Source organism: Fringilla coelebs, assembly GCF_963513975.1.
Source record: "Fringilla coelebs genome assembly, chromosome: Z".
Taxonomy (NCBI): domain Eukaryota; kingdom Metazoa; phylum Chordata; class Aves; order Passeriformes; family Fringillidae; genus Fringilla; species Fringilla coelebs.
In genome coordinates this window covers 70,874,043-70,896,424 of record NC_140031.1, presented here as the reverse complement: position 1 = coordinate 70,896,424, position 22,382 = coordinate 70,874,043, and the positions used below count along the sequence as shown (strand labels likewise).

Sequence of the window (22,382 nt, the reverse complement as noted above, 5' to 3'; positions counted from 1 at the left end):
CAAGTTATATGGACCAAAACAAAAAGAAACAAAACACTCAATATTTCATAAATATTCTAAAAGCACTGATTGAAGTTTACATACTTCCTTTCTTCTGTTTGTCTAACACAATTTTTTTCCATTGTGTTGAATGGCATCCACCTTTACAGCTGACTTCAAAAAATAACTTCTCCTCCTGGTAACACCTGGCTAGAGGAGATATAATCACTGCTGGCTTAAGGCAACACGTAAAACATTCTACAGTGAAAGAATAACCTGTACCAGCAGCAGAGGCATCACATTCCACAATGACCAGCAATCCTTATATTCATACTTCAGTACTTCAATACGTTTATTTATAAAGTAATTTAATTTTACAGAGGAAAAAATAACAATATAGAAGAAAATGTTAACTTAGTCATAGTCTCCTAAATGGTGTGCTTCAGTTTTGAATCAATTTATAACAAACAAAATCACAATCATCAGTACAGTAGATGTTACAGGTAGTTACAGATTCTACTTAATACAATTGAAGAGCTGACTAATGCAAACTTTCTTCAAAAGAACATAATGGAAGTTGTACAAAATCTGTAATGATTTTAACTCTTTAGCTGTACATACTTTCTACTTAATGAGCACCAATGTGCCACTTACACACAGAGGAAAACAGATCAAGTTCTTGAGCTTTAACAAACAGGAGGAAGACATAACCCTTCATGCCTGAGCTACACCACAAAGCACTGGCTCTGGTTTTCTGTGAGGCATGCAGTGCTGCCCTGAAAAGTGTCATCGTTTGGAAGCAATACCCAAGTCTGGGTCCTGGAACATGAACACCAGTCAAGCATTCTGCCTGAATTAACAACCCCACACCTTATTCTGGGGGGTCTTTTTGCTTTTTAATGGTAAAAGTGCCTTGCAAACCCAGCTAAACTGCTCCTCAGGGATGAAGTTAAACTTCCACATAGTGCAGTGCCATGCAGACACAGTAAAGTTCTGTTGCAAGTATTGGCGTGAGAAGTATTTGCTGAGAGCTCTTAATCATGCAGTTTTCCATACATTTTCTGCATAACAAAGTTATGTACCCAACCAGTAAGATACAAATTTCATCCCCACAGTTTAGTAATTTTGATAAAACATGCTTAAAAAATTTTGCAAAGTTCTTCTCACCACTGGAAATGTGTCATAGAGAACTGTGTTTGCAGGATGTGTTTTCTTAAAAAGCTATGAATGCCTTATTTTAAAATGATTAATGCTCCATGAGCTGTAATCATTTTCTTAAAGGCACTGAACTGTAACCCATACTGGAAACAAGAAGCTAGTTCTTCTGATCAACAATATAAATGCTTAGAAATTACAAAATATTCTGTTTTCAGTAAAATCCATTTCACACCTTTCCAAATTTAAACATTCTGTACTCTGTGAAATGTTAACAATTACTTAAAAGGAAGCATTTTTTTTCCTGGAAGAATTGAAGGAGGACTCAAAGACACTTTTGACTTCCCAAAAGCAGCCAGAGCTGAGAACAATTTAAAGATAAGGGTTTCTGTAAAGCTTAATCTGTACAAAAAGTTAAGTCTTGCTAAACCTAACATTTTCAATGGAAAGACAAACCCCAAGTATTTTGTTTTATTGTACTGTTACCAATCTGGAATAGTGCCTCTGGTACAATCTTGAATATGGTCAATGTCATTGTTGTTTAATGTTGGCTTCCTTTTAAGTTCACAAGCTACATGAAAAAGTGAAATGCACACATAGCACGAAACCTACTGCATCTATCAGTGCTTACGTATGGGATTAAGAACAGTGCAAATACTAGCATTTAGCCTACTTCCATTCTTGACTACACTATTGCTATATATGCATATGAACAAAAACCTATTATGGAAGAGTTTCTAAGTCTAATTTACTGTAAAAGCACCTTCAGTTAGTTTGTATAAATTTACCATATCTTAAATAATTTTGGTTGTTTCAAAAGCTGAAATATTGTAATAACAAAAACAATTTGAAATTATGAAGTTGTGTATAAGCACCAGATTATTTAACATTTACAGTGCAAGACTTAAAATAGGTTTATTTACAGAAATCAGTATCAACAAAAGAGACTATTCTACTAATTCTCAATAACTATGAGCTTCCTAACACATTTAGAATATAACCTCCTAACTTCAAACATGAAGGCACCTGGCTTTACCTCTGGAAAAGAAACCTGTTGCTCAGAATTTGTAACAAAACCCCAAGTATCTGAGGATTAAGCAGCCCACTGATCCCACAACTGGGCAGTTACCCGTGGAGCAGCAGTGCTGTCCTGCACCACAGGATATTGGAGTTTGGATTCTTAATGTAGGCTCTTTGCTCTTCACACCATAATGGCATGAGTGCAAAAGCAAATGACCACATTAAGAAAAGGTTGGAAGAACTGAGTTCTTATCTGAAATTACAATCTGAGAGCAAGTATGTTAGAAGTAGCCAGACCCGAAGCCTGCCTTGTTTTTAAAAGGAACTGTTACATCTGTAACTGCCACAGGTAAGTGAAAGAAAATCACTAAGTATTTTTCTCAAATCACCAAATTAGTTCAGGAACTTTGAAGCACAGCACAGAAGCCTGGAACAGTGATTAGGCCCAAAATTTCATTAGAAACAATTTATGCATGTTTTGTCTAAAGAATTTACATTGTGTTAAAAAATAATACTCTGATTGTGCAATAAATAAAGCTATTTCCCCCTCTCCTTCCCAGAACCACTGTTGCCAGACTTCAAACTATGTAAGACACAGTTACTTTCAAAAGCTAAATGATTTTTGTACATCAAGGAGCTGAATTCAGCAGCACTTCAGTCACTTAACTAACTGGGCAGGCCACTCTTCAGTCCAAGGTCAAAGTATAGAAGCATTCTGAGGAGACATGCTAAAAACCTCATGCTAAAGCAGGGAGTTGATGCAGTACTAGAAACTGCACACTAGTACCAGATTCCTAGCACTACACAGCTGTAGGGTTTTTTGCTAAATATTTGTTTACTCTGCAAGTTGATTCCAAGAACACTGACTAGCCGTTCATTATCTGAATAACCCCTAATATGGCAGCATTCTCAAATTGACAGTGTTTGTTTTTCAAGTATCTCAACACCAGCTCTCGAGTCGGACAAACAGTTCCTATTTCCCTGTGTCTAGCTCCTGTAAAGTAAAAACTCACAGAACTAAAGCCTGTATCTCACTTGCTATTTCTTCACTGTTTTATGGAAGATAATGTAAACAGTACTTCTAAACTTAGAAATACAATTATAAAGGGATGGTGAAATAAGAACATAAACAACAGTAAACAAAATGTTCACGGTGCAGGGCATGTTGGAACCCACCAAGTGGATCACATGCCACCACATTTACATAGTTTTACGATAAACCTTACTAAGAAAGCAGAAAGCAATGCTACTACAGGAAATTGTACCCTTATACAAAGAAGTAAGTTATTGCATATTTATCACATTTATTTGCAACTCACATTAAGGCTAGGTTTACTAAAATGAATGACATATGTATAAGCTTCACTTTGAGTTGCTTCATGAAGCAACCAATGTCTCTTATACTAAACCAACCTTTCACTAAGAAGAAAAAATTACACAGTAAACAGAGGGCAGCCAGCATCTCCAATTCATAGAACATGCTTCCATTGTTCTGAAGATTTCCTCTTGCCTGGGACAGGACTTCCCAAACAGATGACAGATGCTCCAAGTTCACTGTTTCATCAACATCCCCATTATTTCACAGAGCACTATCTATAACTAATTTATCTGAAAAGTCAACTTATTTATAAAAAGATTTCCACAGCCCATTATTTAATTATGCCTTAGGAGAGTCCTATTAGCTCCACAGGCAGTAGCAGCCTCAGGATATGATACAAACTTCTGCCTCACCATGAGTAAAGGCACTTTTGCTGGGAAATCAACTAAAATAGCACAAAGTAACTAAAGATTAGTTTTCACCTGAAGCTGAATAACGTAACCTCCTCCAGCATTATCCTACCCTCTCAACTACTCTTCTTTGTCATTGTATGGCCTTTGGATACATTAAAGTAAAAACAAAAAAAAAACCCCAAACCAAACAAAAACAAAAAAACTAAACAAAACAAAACAAAAAAGAAGAAAGAAAAAAAGTCAAAGCTAGATTGAGCTATTTCACAATTTGGTCTTGAAAAACAAGGCCCTCAGAACCCTTGTCCTCCAGAAGGAGGAAATGCTGTAGTCCATTTCTCCTGTTGACTGATACAGAAGTTAAACACTCCCATGGCCAAAATTATTACAGCATTAGAGTTCCAAATCACCTGATGCCAGGCAGGTGAATAAACCAGGAGAAAGTTCTAAAGCTATTTCTGAAGAAAACACTAGGTAGGGTATATGAAGTAGGGTGGTTGAAGGAAGACCAGGATTTTGGTTTTGGATGACATATATGAGTTGCATAAAAACTCAGTGCATGTAGATACACTACAAGGGTGTAGTTCATTCAACCTATCAAGTTATCAATTACCTCTATTCTAGAGAAAAGTTCATTTTTAAATCTGGGACATGCTTGCTATCACAAGCTGCTGTGACAAATTATTTCAGTGCATTTCTCTCCACCGCAACAGAGATGCTCAAAACCCACGGACCTGCAGGTGATGTAACAGCTCATCACCCCAACTCTTACAGGTTTTTTATTCCTCCCCTCAATCCCCACCCCATCTCTCATGTTTTGCTAAGAAAGCACTGTAGCTGAAAATGACTGAGGCTAGATCATTTAAATGCTAACTGCAAGTGCAATTCAATACTACCAGATATATACAGAGCAGATACACTACACAAGAGATCTGAGGACAACAGCACAGGATACAATACTGAACACCCTTGGAAAAGTTATTGGAAGCCTGATTAAGCTGTTCAGTGTCACACAATGCCTCTATTACCCATGCACCTGCCTTCCTCCTCAGCGAGATCTACAGAGGCTTATTTACATTCAGTATAAATTCTACACAAGTTACCTCTCACAGACAAGTTTAAGCTTCTCTTTTTTCACGAGCAGCTGCTTTGTAACTTCTTCTTATGCAGCTGTGGGCAGTGCACAAGAGCTAAGTTAGACACTTTTAAGGGCTGAGTTTTACCCAGTTTGAGTGTCATTATCAAAGACCAAGGAAGAGTAAGTACAAAAAGTCAACATGCTATAGATTTGACTCAAGTACTAGTGATTGCCAGCCAACAAAAACTATCAGTGTGAAGGAGGGAAGGTATCTGGGGCAAACAATCAGTACAGAGAAAGGATGACAGGCTGAGACTAGGTTTGAAATGTGCAACTTGGTTTCAAAATCAGTAGGACAGAGGTGTCCTCTGAGAATTAGTTTCATTGCCACTGCATAATATTGCAATGTTCTACAAAATAATGACAAACAAGTCCAATAATTTACATCAGAACAGTTAAAAAGTTAGCAAGCTGGTATACTCCAACAGTTAAAAAAAAGTCAAAGACATTCTAAAAAACACACAGCAAGTTACAATAAAAAAAAATTTAAACCACAAAAAAATAAAACACAAGTAAAAAGAATGCCCTCTAATGCACAGCTAGGAACAAGTGAACTGAACATTGGAAAGGTACTTTTGTGGACAAAGGCTAGACTGCATTTAAAGTGCAACACTTGACTATGCCACTCCCATACTGCAAAGAGAACAAACCCTTCCAAACCAGCAGTCAGTCCCTGCATTGCATTTAAAAACAAACAAACAAAACAAAATAAAAAACTCCTGAGAAAGAGTAAGGCTGGATAAGAAACCCCCTCAATTGCAACAGGCAAGTCTGATTCTTATTCTTAATAAGTTTGCTGTCAGAGGTCAAAACTTTTCATTATGGCATCATGGTCAAACTTGAAACTCAAGAAAGCTCTTGATGAAAAAACAAATTTGTAATGGCCATTGCATGCCACAGAATGTCCATCTACATGTTCTGGCAGTGCGTCTTCACTGGAGCAACACATCTCATATGCTGCTTCTGCTTAAAAAGAAAAAAAGTATGAAACAAATTTTAAATGGGCCGTTGCCAATAAAAGTATCTGTAACAACACAAAGCCATACCTCAAAAATATATTCAATTAATATTTATAACAAAACCTGTATGTTTCGTCATAAAGAGAAGAAGGTAACTCAAACCAGCCATATTTACAAGTTGTTTAGAGGCTAGAATAAGTCTTGAAATTCACTGCAATCTGGAAACACTTTCAATAGCCACATACATATACAAATATTTTACACATATAATACTGTTTCATTTCTCAATAGCCACTTCTTAATAAGGAGAAAAAAAAATGGCACTGTTCCTGAGCAGTAAGTAAAGAGCTGTGTGCACTGTGCTGCAGCTTATTACTAGCAGGACAGAAAGCCCTAAAACACACTCAATTACCAGCAATGTGTTGACTCAGATGCTATTTTCCTAAACCAGCTTTTAGTTACTTTTTCACTCAGCCACCTGGTGTATCAGTCAGTCTTAACAATTAAAGAGACGAATTGCAAGACCAACATGAAACAGTATCTTTTTCATTTAAAAACAAACAAAACCTCAGACTACCTTGGAAAAACATGGCTTTATAAGATTTGGAAGGTTGGCATGAGGAAAAGCCCTCCACCATCATTATTCAGGTGCCTTCAGCCTCTAGCACAAGACAGTGGATGAAAATTCTGACTGCACTTGCCTGTTTCAAAGTTATCTTGAAGTCTTCTTGGATTAAGCCTTTTTTCACATTTCTGGCGAAGAGAATGACCATACATTACACATTTTGATAAAGAAATGGCATTATATTTAAGGATCATTTAACAGGCATGCTGGTTTGCTTTGACACACCTCATGTCTGAATTATTTTACCTCTAACTCAGCATTAATTCTGTCACATTACTTGATGTAGCAAACATGCTTTAAATCCACGAGTCTTTCAGAATCATGCAACCTTTTAACAGTCACTAAAACATTTCTAAAATGCAGAGTTTAGGGGAAAATTCTGAATACTTTCCAACTGTTTTAAGACAGAAGGGTTTTTGTATATGATAGTGTGTAATCAACATTGTGCATGCATAAGCCCACTCTTCAATGAGCTTGTCCCAAAAGAGGGAAGGGGAATATATTTGCAAACATGTTGCTACTGCCAACTAAATTAAGCATTAAAGACACAAACTCAAAACTCTCCAGGGAGGAATTTTTTAGCCCCAGGTATTGCTGCTGTAAGTACACAGGTACAAAAAAAAATATGGCTCTTTGCACTCTCTGCAAATTAGGAGTTTCCTGCCTTTAAATTACATCAGAAAATTATCACTGGACACAAAATATTTAAACTTCAGAAGACTGGCCATCATGAAAACACAAGTAAAACAGAAAAAGAGAAGTATTTAGAAAAGTTTGTGAAAAGCCTGCAAAGTAACTGTGGAGCATTAACAATTATCTCCATGAAGACCTTACAGATTACCATTACAGTTTTTTCCTATCCATGTAAATTTCTGGGCAGTCAATTCACTCTTCTACACTCAGACTCAAACATAACTAATCATTTTTTGCTGCAGTGAAGACTTTAGGACAAGCCTATGGTTTCTGTATGTTTACATGAATAAGAGAAAGAAGGAAATAACCACAAACCAGAATGGGAAGAATCTAGTTTAAAGCCTGTAAACAAGAAAAACTCAAGCCTGGACAAGCCAGCTGAGCTGCACACAGAACTGGGGGCTCACTGCTGCACAAAAGTCAACAAAGTATACTGAAGAACCATAAAAAACAGGGAATCAAGAGCACATTCAACTACAAGAGAGAGTACAGCCCAGCGAGTCAACTCCCACTGAGAACTGGACAAACACAATTAGTAACTGCAAGGGAAAGTAAAACACAAACAGTGCGACACTGAAATTTACAAACTGCTGTAACCAGCTCTACTGTATAATTGAAAAACTATATGAGATTCTGATATCCAAGCCAAATCTGTGTCTCAACATTTTTTGCTGCAGAGAAGGGAAATAATAAGTATTTACATCACCATTTTCTGAGGGTTGCATAACAAAACCCCATGCTTACAGTAAGACATCACACATGAATAAATAAGATGTGTACTACACTGAGTTATTACTAGACACCACAGAAGGCTTTTACATGACAGGAACCTGGACAGCTGCAGGATTGTGTACTGAAACAGCTGACAAATTTTTAAAAGCTAAAATTACTTCCAAAATGCAGACTTTGAAATTTAGTATGCTTGTTTATGGATGTATACGCATACAAGGTAAGAAATGTTATACATCTACAAGCATGGATCAAATACTCTGATCAAACATACTCTTGAAAGATAGGTACAATCCTTTGTTTTAGCAGAACATTGTCCTGGACATTTGTTAAGCATTACTAGAACCTATTACTGACACAGACACTGCATGTTTCTTACCAAGGTATGGTTTTGTTTAACTGGTTGACTGTGCAGTCCATTTGTTCGCTTCTTTTGGCTGGAAGTGTCTTGATTTTGCTTTCTGCCATTGCTCCTCAGGCTCTGACTCTGCTGTTAAGTCCAAAACAAGTAGAGAGAAGAGTTTAAATGGCAGAATTGGACATCATTGCATTGACGTTTCCTACTTAGTAACTAAAACTTCCCTCCAAGTAACTTCAAAACATGTAAACAGTTGGTTTTTCTCCAGAAAAACTGAAGCCCACCAATAATTGACCAAGCATACACTCAAGCTACAGGGACATCAACTGTTACTCATTCTCTCTTGCATTGAATATGACAGAATTATTACACAATCAATTGAGTTCAGTGAATGCACTGATGCAGATATACTAGAGATACCAGCAAAACAGCAAGTACTAATTCTTATCTGTACATGAAACAACACAATTGCTACCTGATACCACCACTTCTAGTGTGAGATAAATCAAAAAATTCCCAAGAGTATTCCCCCACTCTCATGTTTCTATTTTTGCATTCTCTGGAGATGAAATTCACTGGTTTTGTCCTAGAGAGGAAATCCTTATGAACAAAGACATCTGTTTTAAATAGTCCAGATGCATATGAGTACCTAACAAACAACCTACCTTTACTTTCAAAACTTCAGACACCTCAGGATGATTATATGGCTTCTGTGGCTGTTTTGGCTTCACCAAGTGCTCTCCTGATAAGCCATCTGTAAACACCTGCTGACTACAGCGAAGTTTGGATCTAGTACAGGAAAACAAAGACAGTTTACAACACAACTTCAAGTCTACTGAGAGCAGAAGACAAATATTAAAAAAAGTTTTTGCTTTCTGAGAACAATCTGGAAGACAATCTTAAGTAACCTAGTATGGAAACTCTAACAATGCTCACTGCCATTTGCATTCTCCACAGACAAGAGACCAAGTTCACATTAACATTTGTCCTGTTGTCCTCAGTGTTGGTGTTGCCCTGGCTCAAATTACTGAAATCCTCTCATAGGGACTACAGGTTTCAACATTTGCTCTACCACTTTTCACTCAGCTGAATCTAAAGCCAGCAGCACATGTTCCCCTACTGATTGCCACAGGTTTTATCTAGCACTTCTTAGATTACTTTACTTACTTTGGAGAGTCCTACTTTTCCTGTGCAGAAGTGCCAAAAATATTGAACTTGAAGCACTGGAAGTTATCTACTTGCTTTAGCTTCTGGTTTTTTTTGATTCCCATAAACAAGACTGAGGAAATAATCTCAATTCTGACACCTGTGTATCAACACATTAATTAACTTCTCACCTTACTTTCAAGTCTATGATATACATCTATGTTAATTTTTCTGTTATTTACCTATAACTGGAACACAAATCCTTGGAGAAAGAAAAAAGAACAAGCAGTATTGCATAGAATTGTCATTGTATAATATTGTCATATTTGTAGGACCAGTGTTTTGTAAGAAAGAATATAGAGATGTTAAACTGACCTGGTTCTTACCTAGCTTTTTCCAAGTTGGGCTTAGAGGGTGTGCTCCCTGCAGATGAAAAACCATTGTCACTGTCTGAGGAATCTCCATTCCTTCGGGAAATCCATTCCCTCAACGGCCTGTGAGCAAGGAGTAGTACAACAAGATCTACTTACCAAAACAAATCTAAAGAATTTAAAGTTTTTTAAAGATCCTGGCCTAGCATTTGCCTCATCTCAAACATACCTGATGAAGGGAATTGCCATAAAAAATTTGTTAGGTGCCAAACCCAGCTTGGACTTTGGGGTCATGTCATTTCTGTGGCATGGTAATTTGTTGATGGAAAACCACTCAATATTCTAGAAAAACAAGAAATAAAATCAAATACCCTCTATTGTAGCTGTAGCAGAATTTTACAATTATTTCCCTTAGTTAGAAAATTACCATGGAAGACTTAAATTAATGGGCCACAACAGCATTTTTCACAAAAGGTTAATTAACTCTTCCAACTGCCACTACAGTAGCAGATGGTACAGCACAAAATTGCATGATATCACACCTAAAATATGAAAGGTATTAATCAGCAACTAAATTCTGAATAAGAGTTTCATAAACAAAACAACCAAACCACTGCACACAGAATGCCATATATAAATGTACAGGCTTTGAATAACTTTCAAAAACTTTTTACTTGAAGTGTGATCAATACTGGACCACCAATACCCATTCAAAATAAGAAGGGTGTTTAGTTTGACAGTAAGTTTCAGGTTTTGTTATAAAAGAAAAAAGAATGGGGATAGGATGGAAAAGATGGAATTTGTGTTATTGTTTATATGTTATAGTTTTAATAGTTACAACTGTATACTTAGCAGAATGGGGAACAAAATCAGGAACTCTGACCAAGACAATGTAGAAGAACCCACATGAGATTTGCTATCACAGAATCTACTCTGAAAGCCCCAGGTCCATACAAGATGCAAATTATGGAAATAAGTTACAAATGGAACAAGTCTTCAATACAGTTCTACAGGCAGTACAAAACCAGCCTGCCTGGTGGCATTAGATCAGATGAAGACAAAGCTTCAAAACTCTGTCACTGCAAGAACTCTTCAACATTCCCACACATATGGTCACTGTTCTACAAAGTACCATATTTGCTGCATATTTTTAAAAACCCTCAAATTTCATCTTATGTCGTATTTAAAAAAAACAGATCTATAATGCAAGAAATTAAGTCCTGTCCAGTCAAATATTTTCTTTATCTAGAAAGCAAAATGCCCTGTTAGTGACACAGTCTGCATGGAAATACGGCTGTTTTGAACTGAACTGCCATAAAGGAAAAAAATATTTGAACTTCAAAGATTACAGATATCACTGACAAAGGTTCCAACAAGTTGCTACCTGAGCCTTTGTCTTTCGCTTTAACAACACCTTTTAAAAGCCTAATGGTACACAATACACCCAAAATAATTCCCTTTTTCTGTTCCCTTCCCAACTTCCTCCTTAAAATATACTATTTTTTAAATCTGAAGGTATTAGACATGAAAGAAAGAAAACAATCCTTAGTTTGTCCTTTTGATATGTAGGCTTTAGCATGTCCCCAACTAATAATTACAACTTGAGAATATATAGCTACATTTGCACCCGTAACTAGGAATAATATGAAATTATTTATATATACACCACCTAAGAGAGGAAGAGAACTGTCTTTTAGCAGCACGGTCTATTGTCTTTTTATCATGAATGGAGATGTCAGACAGATGGTCAAGTATCAGACTTGCAGGTGAACTGCAAGAAGTCAACACAAAACCCTACAGTGCAGAGATGCCACTGGTACCTAGCATTTAAGGTGCTCATTGTGCTTAGTGGGTTCATTATGTTACACACTACTGGCTTTAAAAAGCAACTTCTGCAAAGTTCCTATAGATTCAGACAAGGTAGCACGTACCCGAATTTCCCTTCTAGTTTTGGGGTTGAATTTCGTGTTCTTGGGAACTCCAGGAATGATGTACAGCCGTGCTAACTGATCATTGATTCGCAGCTCTATGTAGTCCTCTTTGCAGATATAATCTTTTATGTCAAACCCAGTTTCTTCAAACACCTGAGAAGTATTTAGATGAAATTAGTGTGTGTGTGTATTCAGAGCTATCCTTTCACAATCTATTACCACAAGCTCAGGAATGACTATTTTTCAGATATATCCATGAAAGTTGCTGGGAAAAACACATAGAGATTTGCTCAGAAATAGAAAAAGGATCTACATGCTTTAAATTTCTCTGAGCCTGCAAACCTGTTAGGCAAGTTGAAACAATTTCTATTACACCTTCATGTAGCAATTTATTAATATGGATGTGGTTAGTCCTTATCAACTTCTGAGGTACTACTGAACTCTGTAGGCACTGCCAAGCATAGACCTCTTCAATTAGATTTTACACAGATGAATCTTATGGTTTCAGATCTGTACTGATTCCAGTGAAAGAAGCTAAAAGAATTACTTCAGATATAAAATAAATTGTCAGTCTACCCACAATGATAATCAAACCTATTTGAATAAAGATGGTAACAACAGTGCTGTTCACTAGTGAAATATAAATAGATTTTTCAAATTAACAACACCGTCAAAAGATTTTTTTCCCCAGTGTAACTGTGCCCCCTTTAATGTGTTTGCTGGCATAACTTGAAGTAAAGAGGAAAATACACTTCATGCATTTCCTTCTTAACGTAGCTGTCTAGTTTATCCTTGATAGGCATACTTAAAACAAACAAACAAAAAAAACCCCAAAACCCTGTGATTTCTTAGATACTGATTCAGTCCAACTGAAGAACACTAAATGCATCATACTACTTTCCCTCATCTTAATTTTCCCTCTCAAAAACTCCAGATGTATTATGCTGAATGAACAGTGAATTTGTACCAGTAATATTCTTTTACAGGCCATATTGAATATGCAGCTTCACTACATATCTAAGTCTCCAGGAGCAATAAATACAGATTATTTTATTTTTCAGATTTTACTTGTAATATACATTGATTTTGTTCTTGTTCCTGAAAATAACTGAAAAATGGAAAAGTAAAGTTCTTTACAATTTTTAACATGAAATTCTACAACCTCCAGCTCTTTAGCCTCTTTACACAGACCAGTGTACATAGGCTAAATTCCCATTTCTCCATGTTTTTACAGTTATGGTGACCCTTGAAATTAATACACCAAAAGCCATAAATTACATAAGATTTCCCAAACACCACAAGTAATACTTAAATGTAAATTTACAGTTCAACAGAGAACTTTAAAAATAGTACTCACTTCATTTAGCACATTAGTGCAAAAGAATGTGAAACAAACTTTTTTTTTTAAAAATATATAACCTCAACCTTGATTATCATTTTGGAACTCAGAAAGGCACCAGAAGATGACTGCAAGAACAAACTATTTATTCAGACAATTTCAATAACAGGATTACCTAATTAAAGTGCCTTTTCACCCAACACATATATCCTGATTTCCTCAAAATTTCATTTCTTTATCTTAAAGGAGTTGATATAACTTACCTCTCTAGCAGCACAGTCATGAGGTGCCTCTTCTTTATTTACTTTCCCTTTTGGAAATCCCCAACCAGATTTTGCTAAATAGCCCTGAACCAAAAGAACCTACAAAATACAAGGGAATGCAACTGTCAAACATGCAGGTGTTCTAACGAATTTCATTAAATGTCTTCCCTCAACCTTGTTCTCCAAAAGAATATGTTAGCCTTAAGGAAGGAAACCATTAGGTTTTCTGTGTTCTAGCAAGAATGGTGAAATATTTTACAGAAACACATTACTCAGAATAAAAAAATAAAATCTCTGAAGGAAAGCACGCAGCAGTGTGTTTACTGACTCACATATTATATTTCTGTACACAGCCACCAACATCAAGTAACTGTCAGATCTCTGCAAATCTGACAGTGAATGTAAATTTCTTCAGAAGAAAAATGTAAACAACAAAGAATTACTTCTGCCAGCATACGCCATCCCTCCCTCTAGACAGTCCTTCACAACTATTTCCATACTTACATTTTCAAGTGTCTCATCAAGGATAATTGCACCATAGGTTGGCACTCCCATTTTGTATTCTTTCCACTCATCTAAAACCTTTTGTACATCTTCACCTTGAGGCAGTAAAAAGGGGCAGTGATTGAAGAGTATAGCAGCATGTTAAGGAAGATAAACTTAAGCAGCCAGTTCCAAAGTACATACCAAATACAAAAGATATGCACTCCAAATTTAAAGTAAACACTCCCTCCCCTAAGTCCCTTCAAGATAAAATTCTCTTGGAAGAAAAAAAATATTACAAATAATCCACTACCAAACACTGAAAGTCAGAGTGCATCAAGTAATTCAGCAATTCCTATACAAAGCAATCTAAATAAATGAAATAAAAACCAAAAAACAAAAACCCCAAACCAACCAAACAAAAAAAGACACCCAACAAAACAAACCCCAACAAAACAAAACAAACAAAACAAAACAAAACAAAAAATAAGAAAAAAGATTGCACAAGGCTGATTGATTGTTTGAAGGAAGGTAATTTTGGACAAAAAAAACCCATAACAGTTATTTTGAATATGTATTACTTGCAAACACATTTTCTTAATTTTGAAGTGAGCAAGACCGAAAAAAAATCAGTTTCTTATGCTTGAAATAAATGGGAATATATTTCTGCCACAATCATTTGTTAAGATTATGGCACATAATCCTATCTTCAGTACTTATTATGCAAAAAAAAAAAAAATTAATGACATATAGTTACAGAAATCAAAATTCTAATACACTTTATCAAAACTCACCATGCAGAGAAAATACAAACAACCTCTATAACTCTAAAATTTTGAGAGAAAATCTACAAGTCCTTAATCAAAGCATTAATATTATAAATTACATATATTATACTACCAATAAAAAATACTTCACAGCTGAATACTTAAAAATACACTGCAGCAGAACTAATATTTGTGGCAAATATGGGCTAGAAAGGGAAGTATTAATGAATATATAACATCTATTACACTGCATTTCTTCTGCACTGCCTACAATTACTAGGAGAATTTTGTTGGTCTGAAAATCCATTTATAATTAAAAACTTATATAAAATAACAGCATAACATCAACCAACATAATATGACCATATATTTACAGTTCCCTGTTAAAAGCTGTAGTGTTTCAAAGTAAATATATATTAGGAAACTAACAGATAAGTATGTTACGTAGTGAAAGCATGGATAATATTACCCTCAAAGCTAGAAGCAATATTTCAATTTTAGATCAAGAACATATGGGACAAGGCTAAAACTAAAACGCTTGCTGGATGAAAGCCACAAAGTTTTCTCTAGCAAAAACTAGATAGTACACATTCCAGCAGCTCTTGCAAGCAACAAAAAAAGCAGAGGCCAACCATTTGAATTCAGTAAAAATGCAGTTTCTACTCTACGGAAACTTCCAACAAACACATACCACTGCCCATGGCAGAACAAATACCACCTTCAACTACTTTAACATTTATGTCACTAGTTACCTGAAAATTAATAAACTGTGAGCACCAACAGCTCACCCTTGAAACCAACCTAGCATGCAAAGTGCAACCATGAGAAAAAAATCCTCAAATGTCAGATACAGACCATTTTCCATAGATCTTTAGCAGTCCAAGAAACATCTCTTTTGTGGGTGCCACAAAATTATGGAAGCAGTGAACTCAGTAACATCACATACCTAGCAATACCAACTTTTAATCATTAACACATGAACTGACATTATCATACTATGAAATATCGTTAACAATATTTAGTTTGCACTTTACCACCAGACAGAAAACAATCAGAGTAATAAAAAGGATATCAGCTTTAGCAAAGTCTCTTATCCCACACTGAGGTAATCCTGGTGTGTTTTGCATGTAGAAATCCAAATAAAACCAATGGGCAAGTTCAATCTGAAAACACACTCTGATTGCATTGTCTCTCTCTTCACTTGGAATGTGCAAAATAAATCGGCTGCCAGGAAAGAAAAAGAGTAAGATTAGCCAAATTACAGCTAACAATAAAACATTGCAACAGTACAATTCTTGATCCATTAGCACATAACAACAGACTTCCAGATCCTCGTCATGTTCCAAAAGGACAGTAAAAAGTTTTCACAAAGTAAAATACAGTTTTTAAAGTCAAGAAGGAAAATGGATTATTATGATCTTTCAGAAAAATCAATTACAATATACTAAGTAAATTTACTGTTGTGAAAACAGGGAGTGTGAAGACAACCTAATTAAATGGCTGTGTTACAAAAATGAAAGCATTTTTACATGTCCATTAAAGAACATCTGCAAACTCTGATACAATATTTCAGTGCGATTTTTTTCAGGACACAACTTGAACATAGTTATATATTTTCACTTAAAAACACAGTAAACTAATAATTTACATCGATTTTAAGATTCAATATGATCCTACAAATTTCCTCAGTCTGAAACTGAACATGGACAATTGAGTTTAGCCCAGATACAGGCACACAGAGTCATTGAGATAAAAGTTTAAGCAGCACTGTGCGATAGCCCTTTTTAGTAAAGCAGAAGAAGCTTTATTCATTTATGTATTTGTATCAAAAGCAGAACTTCCTTTTTAGAAATTTAAGGTCGTACACCCCACTGAACTTAAATCATTTGATGGAGATCTTTGACATTCAGCTCCTAAGTGCAACTACCTAAATTCCAAAAGTGCATAATATATCACTGCTCAAAGCAGAAATACTGTATCTTTACTTAAAATTTGACAAGTATGAATTGTCACAGTATCTCAGAAGTGGTTGCCTCTCTAAGGCAGCCTGGCCAAGGACAGAGGCAGAAGGTCACTGCTGCAGGCACACACCTGATACTCCCCAGGCTTCCAGGCACATTCACAGGTCCACCAAGTACTAGCACAGGTCTCCTTTTCCACCCCATAGCCCAGCCCAGATCCCAGACCCTCACACCCCTCACACAGATCCCTGCCCCACCAGATGGTCCAGTTTGAAGTTTGTTAGTGAGAACACATGCACAACAGGTCTGAGGAAGGCACGCATCCCCTTCCTACCCAGCGCATGGGCGGTGACTCACAGTCCTGGCTGTGCTCTGCCCCTCACTGCCCTCACTCACACCACTTCCCCCACAGAAGCTGGTTTCCAGGACACTCATCATTGCCACTCCAGACACTGGAAGCTGAGACCCCCTCCTGGGAGTGGATGGCACTGAGACCTGCTCCCTCACTCCAGCAGCTGATACCTTGCCCAATCTCACACATAGCTCCCATCAGCAGCTGTCACTTCATCCTTGGAGCACACATATACAGGGGATAGAGAGTGCAATTATCCAGACAAAAATAAATATTTACTAAGAAGATGTAAGATAGGACAGTATGTGACACTTGGGCAGAAGGGTCAGACAGAGAAGTGTACTAACTTGCCCAGTTTTACAGCCAGCCTCTTTTATACCCCTTTCTACCTATCCTTCCTTTGTTCCTCCCTGCTTCTCTTCTCCTGTGGCACTCCTCTCAACCCAGAGTGTGGGATACCCCCAGGTCTAAAAGCCCAACCAGACACAAAGGCCAGGCTGATATTCCCAAAAGCAATGCCTGCGGTTTCTTGGCAGTTGGTCAATTAGTGCAATCAACAGGTTTGCTCCTTGTCATTGTGTCTACTTCTGATTTCTTAGGTCTGTGTCTAAACATTTTTTCATTCTGATTCCTCCAGTGTTTTCTGTTTTCCAGGAGTAGGCCCATACTCAGATAAACTTGCTGGAATGAACATTCCTATACCCCCTTATCAACCAGCTGCTGGGTTTGGTTTTCACTACCGCCTTCCTTATCATTCCTCTGTTTGGTTTGTAGCCTTGTATGCTTTATTTATTTATTATGCTTTTATTTCTCATCTTCCTATCCAATTTTCACACAGAAAGAGGGCCTTGGCCAGATACACTTAAAGACCTTGGAAGGCCTGAGAAGGAGTCTGTGTGAACCTGGTGAATTTCAACACGGCCAAGTGCAAGGCACTGTCCCTGGGTTGGGACAATCCCAAGCACAATGCAAACACAGTCAGATCAGAGAATGGATGGAGAGCAGCTCTGGGGAGGAGGATTTGAGGTGTTGATGGATGAGAATCTTGACATGATCTGACACTGTGAGCTCCCAGCCCATTCTTTTGATGGAACACAGTGGGTACAGCAGATTGAGGGAGGTGATTCTCACCATTTATTCTGTTGTGGTGAGACCTCACCTGAAGCATTGTGTCCAGCTGTAGGAACCCCAATAAAAGAGGATAGGGCCTCTTTTCTGAGGCCTTCCAGGACCTCATGGGGTCTACAAGAGAGCTGGAGAGGGGCTTTTTACTATATCATAGTGACAGGACAAGGGGGAATGGCTTTAAAGAGAAAAAGGGAAAGTTTAGATAACACAAAAAAAATTTTGCACTTGTGAGGGTCATGAGACACTGGTACACACTGCCCAGAGAAGTTGTGGATGGCCTGTCCCTGGAAGTGTTCAGTAGCAACCTGGTCTAGAAAGTGTCCCTGTTTTTGGCAGAGGGGCTGGGATGAGATTATCTTCAACCCAAAGCACTCTGTGATTCTCCCTTGCATAAATAATCTTATTCATATCAACATTTTACCACTTCCCAATTTTCAATTGGCACTACCACTCCCAATTTCTTTTGAAGGCTCTATTCTGACTGCTGAAAAGATCCCTTATCTGTAAAGCTGCTGTAACTAAAAGATAAAAACTTAAAAGCCTACATTACATCCAGTTGATGATATTTTCTTGCCCCAGCACTGCAGGTGAACATAAATCTAAAGATAAAATATGCAGCAGTGTCAAAGAGGAGTAAGAATATGTCAGGGATTAGGCTTAGAGAACAATAGCAAAGCCAAGTACAATGATACTTATTAATCAAGAAGTTAATTTCTAAGTTACTTGGAGTGACTGAAGCGCTAAAACAGGCATCTCTAGGTTGTTCTAGGCATAGCTGCCAGATGCTGGCAGTGATGGGCTAATGCTGGACAGACTGTGGGACACAGCTGGAGGCAGCAGCTGAGATGGTGGTGCCTGTGGGGAAGTGTATTATAAGGACAAAAATGCCAGACAGGCAGAGGAAGTGAAAAAAACAGCAAGAAACAGCAGTGCAAACACCAGAGTTGGAGAAGAAAAAGGAAGAGGAGATGTCCATCCTACAGCCTGTGGAGTATCACGTGCTGGAGCAGATGGATATGTCCTGAAGGAGCCTCAGCCAGTGGGAGTGATCCCACACTGGAGAAGAGGCAGAGCATAAGAGGGAAGGAGCCCCAGAGAGGATGTGTTACAGACTGCCACAACCCCCATCCCCTGAGCTGCTTGCAGGGGAGGAGGTAGAGGAGAATAGAGAATGAAAGGATGAAGCCGACATGAAGTTTTCCTGGGAAAAACAAGGATGCAGAAACATTTTTCAAATGTTCTTTTTTGGTTGGCTGGGTGAGCATCTGGCCACTTGAGCAAGGTGAACCAACCATAGTCTGGAAGTCAAAAGATGGGGTAAAAGTATTTGTTTACAAGACAAAGGAAGTTTCAAGAAGCTGCTAAACCCACATTAAGTCTCTGCACATCCACTTTACTCAGTTAAGCAACCCCATAGCACAAGGCAGCATGACAAAAACTGACACGGATACCTGTAACTTGTTATTTAACAATACCCAGCAACTGAGTAGGAAAAATCACCCTCCACTTTCTACCAAAATTCCCACTAATATCACGTATAGATTGAAGAATGTAGGAAATTACAGCTATTTTTATAACACATAACATCAACAGAATTACAATACAAAACGCCATTTATAAGATAGAAGATTACAGTATCTCAAAGAAATATAGTACAACACTGGGACTGATCCTATTACAATGTAAGATTCAAATACTCATGTGCCTTTCTATCAGTCACCCCATGGAAGTGACACTAACAGGCTGTATCAGTTTTGTAATCACTGCAATTCCTCTCTGGATTTTTTGGAGAAGTCTTAAATCTTGTATCATATATGGACAGGGATCTGAAAAGCAAGTTCCTCTCTCTGCAGGGAGCCCAAAGGAGACACAATGGAAACACAAACATGCTTCAGAGACCAGATTTAGGGAATTGAAAATTTACATGTCTATCACAAACTCTGACTCTTGCATTTAGACAAGTGCAAAACAATACTGAGCAGGACAGTCCTACCTTCCTGTGATATTCTCACTTCTAAACATTTTCACTCATTTGAAAACTGTAATTACAGTAAGTGGGATGTCTTTCCTCTTCACTAACTTTTCCCTCTTTTACATAAATACCTCATAAGGAGTCCCTCGGAGATGGTAAAATAGAAGGATTATTTCATGCTAAATATCACATGCAGTTTGTGTCATCACATTCTGGGGATGACAGACAAATTACAAAGTTTGAAGGGCCACACCACAGACGATCAGAAGTTGAGACCGTAGGCGGTAAAACGCAACTTGGCCCTTTTAGAAAACACAGAATCCACGCTTTATGAAAATTCAAACGCAAAGCCCCTGGAACGAGATAAGCATTTCGCTCTGAAAGAACGGACAAGCAGGAGAGGGCAGCTTCACACGGAAGGGTGCCCCGTGGCTCTTCCCTTTCCGCCGCTGGCACGTTCCCTTCCAGCAGAGGTAACTCCCCAGAAGGGACCCCCTGCCACCCCTTCCAAGCGAACCAGACCTGGGAGCACCCAGTACCACCCCAGTGCTCGGCTACACGTCACGCCAGCCCCACGCTCCCAGCTCTTCCTTCACCTGCGCAAACACCGCCGACGCAGTTCTACCTTTTCCGGCCCAAACCCCGCAAGAAATCCCCACAAACAATGTTCTTCCACTTCCCCCGTGCGCTCGGCTCCCGGACCGCCGCCGGAGCAGCCCCACACCAGGTCCAGAGGGTGCCGCGGGCAGCCTTCCCGCCCTTCCAGGACGGATTCCATGGGGAGGGAGGAGCCTCGGGCACGGGGGGAACGGGCCGAGCCTGGTCCTTCCGCTTCCCGGCCGCCGCGGGACGGCCAAAGCCGCCCCTCGGCCCGGGTGGCTCCGCACCCCCTCAATGTCTCGAGCATCTCGGGCCCCGCGCCCCGAGCGCGGGCAGGGTCAGGCGCCCTTCCCGCCCTCCGGCAGCAGCGGCACCGCAGCCCCGGGGCCGCCCCCGCCCCACGGCCGTACCTGCATAGGTCGTCCAGGACGCTGCTGGGGATCTCGGCCCGTTTGGTCTCCATGGGGAAGCGCGGCTCATCCCGACGCGGCGGAGGCCGGGGCGCAGGGAAGCGGCGGGGGCGGGGCCGCGCTGCGGGGGGGCGGCGGAGCGGCGGCTCCCGGGGCCAATCGGCTCCCGCCACTGGCGGAGCGGCGGCCAATGGGGCGGGGCGGAGGGCGGGATCGACGTGCTCAGGTGATCGCGGACGGCCAATGGGCGACGTGGGGCGGGGTCGCCGCTGGCGCGCTGATAGCGCGGCGCGGCGGGTCACGGAAGGGGACAGCGGGACGGGACAGCGGGATCCGACAGCCGGACAGCGGGACCCGGACCCGGACCCGGTGAGGCACAGCTGGGGTGCTGTGTCCAGCTTTGGCTCCTCAGCGCAGAGACAGAGAGCCACGGGAGAGGGTCCATCAGAGGCCATGAAGATGAGGATGGTGTGGGACATCTCTGCCTTGTGAGGAAGGGCAGCGGGAGCTGGGTCTGTTTAGTCTGGAGAAGACAGAGGGGATCTCATCAATGCTTGTAAATCCCTCCAAGGCGGGTGCCAGGAGGGTGGTGCCCAGCGACAGGACGAGGAGCCGTGGCCATAAACTAAAATACGGGAAGTTCCGCCGCAATATGAAGAACTTCGTCGCGTTTGAGGGGTGGCAGAGCTCTGGAACCGCTGCCTGGGGAGGGCTGCCTCTGGAGACATTCAAACACCCCCGGACGCGTTCCTGTGTCACCTGCTCCAGGTGACCGTGCCTTGGTGGCGGGGGGCTGGAGGGGATCATCTCCGGAAGGGAATAATTCTGTCATTCCGCGAAACAAAACCGGCTCCGGTGGCATTCCCGGAGGAGCCTCCCTGCCGGCAGAGGGTATCGCTGCTCTCTCCTCGGCAGCTGCGGCTGGCATCGCAGCCTGTGATTTTAAGTTGCAGCGAGTATTTGACGCATTTCTCCTCTTGTTCTTCCCCTTCCTTTCCTCGCCAAACTGCCTGAGCTCCGTCTGGCTGCCCCTTCCCTCAGCGGGATTGGGGAGAAAATGAGCGAAGTGAGAAAACTCGTTGGTTGAGATAAAGACTAAATTGTCTAGTACGTTATTAGTATTGCCTATTAAACTGTGGGGAATGCAAAAGCTGCACGCACAAGAAAGAAAAACAAGAAATTACTTCACTGCTTCCCGTGACCGGGCAGGTGTTCAGCCATCTCTAGAATGGGGATCCATCATGTGTAACAGTGACTCGGGGAGACAAATGCCAC

The 22,382-nt window shown here is 39.7% G+C and overlaps 1 protein-coding gene across 1 annotated transcript; it reads right to left on the bottom strand.

Moving 5' to 3' along the window:
- Window positions 1-351: 351 nt before the first annotated feature.
- Window positions 352-21,186, bottom strand: DCP2 (decapping mRNA 2). Its single transcript, XM_084225340.1, has 11 exons — window positions 21,108-21,186; window positions 15,757-15,908; window positions 13,939-14,066; window positions 13,435-13,533; window positions 11,833-11,985; window positions 10,131-10,243; window positions 9,917-10,024; window positions 9,050-9,173; window positions 8,406-8,516; window positions 6,681-6,732; window positions 352-5,983 (listed from the first exon to the last, which is right to left on the bottom strand). The coding sequence occupies exons 1-11, from the start codon at window positions 21,158-21,160 to the stop codon at window positions 5,820-5,822; spliced, it is 1,257 nt and encodes a 418-aa protein (XP_084081466.1). The 5' UTR covers window positions 21,161-21,186; the 3' UTR covers window positions 352-5,819.
- Between the last annotated feature and the right edge of the window lie 1,196 nt (window positions 21,187-22,382).

Bases quoted from the DNA above. Each gene is read 5' to 3' on its own strand.
- DCP2 (XM_084225340.1), bottom strand. From the start codon at position 21,160: ATGGAGACCAAACGGGCCGAGATCCCCAGCAGCGTCCTGGACGACCTA. The intron at 15,909-21,107 runs GTACGGCCGTGG...CTTTCCTGGCAG, and splicing joins GTCCTGGACGACCTATGCAG to CCGATTTATTTTGCACATTC. The intron at 10,244-11,832 runs GTACGTGCTACC...TTGTTTTTCTAG, and splicing joins AAACTAGAAGGGAAATTCGG to AATATTGAGTGGTTTTCCAT.